Genomic DNA, 4,141 nt, shown 5'->3' with positions numbered 1-4,141 from the left:
GAATAGGGTCGGGCTAGGTTTTAGGTTTTGGTGAGTGTCTATATCACATAATAAATCTTTGATCCTTTAGGGTGAAAATCTAGTAAGTAACCTTAGAAGCAACATTCGGTAATTAAATAAAATCAAGTGTTCTGCTAGACTCGTCGCTGAAAGGCTCGAGGATATTAATAGGTCTCGGTTTGGTTATAAGGACTTAACATTCCATTGTCTATTAAGCCAAGATTAAAACCCATTGTCGCTTTAGACGTTCGCGCTGAAAGGTAGAGCGTCTTACATAAGCACTTTCAAGAAACTAGAGGATGGAAAAGAAATCTAGAAAACCGGTGAGCATAACATCCTAGGTAGTGCCACAAGAATCGCCTCGAGAGTGTTTGAGGGGCTTAGTGGTGTCTTAATAGGTTTAGCATTTAAAGATCCCGGTTCCACACCACAAAATTATCGAATAGAAATCCATTCTGAGTTTAGCTTGCGTCTAGCCTAGGTAGTCTTCATCATCTCTGGTCAAAGTCTTCGTTCGAGTTCGCGTCTAGTCTTTTAGCATTATTTTAATATTTTATTTAGGATATTTAGAAACCCCCCCCATCAAATAAACAATTAGTTAAAGTCCGTGTCAGTCTAGGTCTAGATTGAGTCATTAGCGTAATTTATTAGAGTCTCTTGGGTTCGATACTCGGACTTCCTTAGGCTATACTGCATCGATCGGTACACTTGCCGATCGTGTGGTTTAGGGTTTAGAGAGTCTTAGTTTTATAAATTTAAAGCTTAGAGAGTCTAGTTTAGGGTTTAATTTAGTTAATTTAATTGAACCACTTTTAGCACATCAAGTTTTTGGCGCCGTTGCCGGGGACTCTTTGGCAATTGCGTTGATTACTTTGTTTGGACTTAATTGACACATACGTGCTACTTGCTTTTGTATATTGAGTCGTAGGAGTCTAATTGTCTGTGTCTTTTATTTTTCTTGAGTCTTGTAAATATGTGTGAAATTTGTGGAGGACCTCATTTTACAGTTAAGTGCCCACAATATGAGGGGTCCTCTGCACGATGTGACGCCAACCCTTTTATGTGTCAAAATTGTGGTATACCTTACATATCTATATTTTGTCCATATTCCCCGAGGTACTCCACACGTTACACTAACCCTGTTGTGCAGCCGCAACCATATTTTTCACAGGGATATTCTTTGCAAGGTTATGATAATCGGCCATATTACAATGATCTGTATCAGCAGCTGCAATGTAACCTAGTTCAGACGAGCGATAGAGGTTTTGAGGGTAGTATGAGTAGGATAGAAGAGATGTTCGCTCAGATAATGACGCAAAAGGCGCAGTTCATAGCGCAAAATCAGGCTACCCTGGAAAGCATGGCTGAATATGCGGAGAGAAATAAAAAGAGAGTAGAGGAGTTAGTTCGAGAGCGGGTTGAGTTAGAGGAAGTAGAAGAAGAGTCAGATGAGGAGATCATTCCAGTCACGGAGACGATAATGGACGACGAAGTCCCACCTCCGGTACAGAAGGGTATTATATATGACTTCGGGAGTGACTCTGATGATGAAATAGACGAAGAAGAATGGGCGGCGTATCAGAGGTCGTTAGTGAAGAGAAAAGTGACGGAAGAAGAAGTGGAATTGGGGGATTCCACTGGTTGGATGTTTGGTGAGGAAGAGGAAGTTGAGCAGCCATCTAATGAAGATCAGATGTCCTGGGAGAATGAATTTAGGGATGAACTAGATGAGTTGCCGGTAGATGAAGAGATTGAGGAGTTTGATCCAGAGGGAGACCTTGCATATTTAGAAGCTTTACTTGAAGGAAGCCCAATGATGGACATCAAACAAGAAGAAGAAGTGGTGGAAGAGGAAGAACACCACAACTGGCCCGTGGTAGGGGTAACTGAAGATTCAAGGCCACGGGAGAAGGCAAAGAAAAGAAAGAAAAAGGATCTAAACCGGAAGAGGATCGAAGGTTGGGGCGAGATGGAGAGGACGGAGCCGTTCACGCACGATCAGTCTTCTCGCTACATGCCACGCATTCGGTTAATTCCAGGTAAGTTTAAATTTTGGTGGTCTGACCCGTTTAAAATTTTGAAGCTAAAATTTTTAAAATCATTTTATTATTCCACCATTATATTTTTGAATATTTTTGAGGATCGGGTGGAATTGAACGGGTTGGACAGGGTCCAGGTCAAAGAGAAACCTCCTGATTAAATTCAAGTGTGGGGAGGTTTTGTAGAGTTTGTAATTTTATATATTTGGTATATTTTCGGTAGTTTGTATAGTGAGTCATTTATTTTGCATAGTGAGTTTAAGTTAGTAGTATTGAGTGAGTCGTTTGTGTCGAGTCGGTATTGCTTTGGTTTTTGCTTGTTTTTGTTTATGCAGGTTTGAATATGCACCACCCGTACTCAATCTCCATTCGGGTGATTTTGGAGCTGTTTATCAAATTCCAGGCATTTATCGAGTGTACCAGTCAGTGTCAAAGCCAATCGCGAACGAAATGCTATACGATCGAGCTGGATTGGACGAGAGTTTTGGAGCATCCGCGCGTTATTAAACCAGCTAAGTCCTTTCCGATTTGCCCTTTATTTTTTATTTCTTATTTATTTTTAGTTTTTGAGTCGGTTTCCATCTTACATTGAGGGCAATGTAAAGTTTAAGTGTGGGGATGGGAACTATTGTTCAGTAGGTCTAGTTAGAAGTGTTTTGAGTCAAAAAAAATGAAAAAAATACAATTTTTTTTATAGAAATCCAAAAAAATTAAAAAAATTAGAAAATGTCTTTTGGAATAAGAAATTTGCAAAATAAAAACGGAAAATGATAGAAAAGTTGGATTTTTGTTTGGGTTCAAATAATAATAATATGAGATAATATAATTGAGCTTGTGTCTAGTTTGGGATGCGCGGGTAGGCCTGATTCGGTTCTAGGTTCCTTTGATCTTAAATATACCTAATTGTCGGTCTACTAGTGGGTTCTCATCTAGGAAAAGTGGGAAAATTGAAACCGCCAATAATAGTATAAGGGATGCCGTTATAAGCTAAGATCGTTAGAGTTTTTGGTCATTATCTCGTTGAAAAGGAAAAAATGAAAAAAAAAGAGAGAGAGAAATAAAAGAGCTAGAAACTAAATGAAAGTAGCCACTTCTATGTAGTCTGGGTTGGGGATAGTGACTATACAGCCGGATTACCGCTAGGGTGTGTGAAATCGACCTTGCAAAATAAATAAAAAGTACCGAAGCCTACGTAATCTGTGGTTGGGGATAACGACTCTACAGCCGGAATACCTCTTGGTTAGGGAAAGCAACGTCTACGCTCGAAAAAAAAATGAAAAAAAAGTTATGAAAAAATGAGAAAAAAAATAAGAATAGATTTGATTTTAAACTCTCTTGATCTTGGTATAAAACGGTTAGGAAATAACCCAGTGGTTGTTCCTTTTGTCCTATAAGCTTGAGGGGGGATTAGATGGGCCTGCGATTCTTAGTGTGAGACCCTAGGTAGATTGACTATAATTGAACTAAACTTGCATGATAAGGGCTTGAAACCGGGTTTGGGTTTAAGAGGATCAAAATACTTGCAATCGCGGCTAACACGAGTTTCGGTTTTAATAAGTAATTTAAGTTTTGTCCCGAATGATTATTCCGACTATGATTCCGTTTTACATAATTCTTTTTCGGGGACGAAAAAAGGTTAAGTGTGGGGATATTTGATGTAGGATAAAATACATATATTTGTCCCGTGTAAATTGTATAATTTTTGTATAGGTTTTATTTATTTTTATTTAGTTTTAGTGTTATATTCTATTATTTTGTGTTTGGCTAGGTTCTGGTGCAAATGAAGCAAAAACGAGTAATATGGAAATGACCAGCCAGTTGGATAGAGTAGGATGCCAGGGACCGAATGAAATTTGCCGCCATTTTTCGTGATTGAGTCGAGGCCACCTATCTCTATTTTATAAACTCAAAGGACTAAAGTGCAAAAGGTTGAAAGAGATGTTGACCACTTGGGTGTTGACTGTTGACCGAAATAATCAAGATGGACTGCTTATGTTTTTACTATTGGGCCATCTTTAAACGTAAGAAACTCAGGCCATTACACCCTTGGTGCTCCGCTGATGTGGCCCAGTACACCATTTACATTACATCCGCCAACAGCC

General features: G+C 39.0%; 1 protein-coding gene across 1 annotated transcript; it reads left to right on the top strand.

The window, feature by feature from the left end:
• The first annotated feature begins 1,309 nt into the window (after positions 1 to 1,309).
• Positions 1,310 to 3,911, top strand: LOC110866463. The gene is made up of 2 exons (XM_022115611.1): positions 1,310 to 2,039; positions 3,808 to 3,911. Exons 1-2 carry the CDS (start codon positions 1,310 to 1,312, stop codon positions 3,909 to 3,911), a joined length of 834 nt encoding a protein of 277 aa, XP_021971303.1.
• Positions 3,912 to 4,141: the final 230 nt, after the last annotated feature.

The sequence above is a fragment of the Helianthus annuus genome, chromosome 7 (genome assembly GCF_002127325.2).
Source record: "Helianthus annuus cultivar XRQ/B chromosome 7, HanXRQr2.0-SUNRISE, whole genome shotgun sequence".
In the NCBI taxonomy this organism is placed as follows: domain Eukaryota; kingdom Viridiplantae; phylum Streptophyta; class Magnoliopsida; order Asterales; family Asteraceae; genus Helianthus; species Helianthus annuus.
The sequence above is the reverse complement of the archived record's forward strand: the minus strand, read 5'-3'. Positions and strand labels throughout refer to the sequence as shown.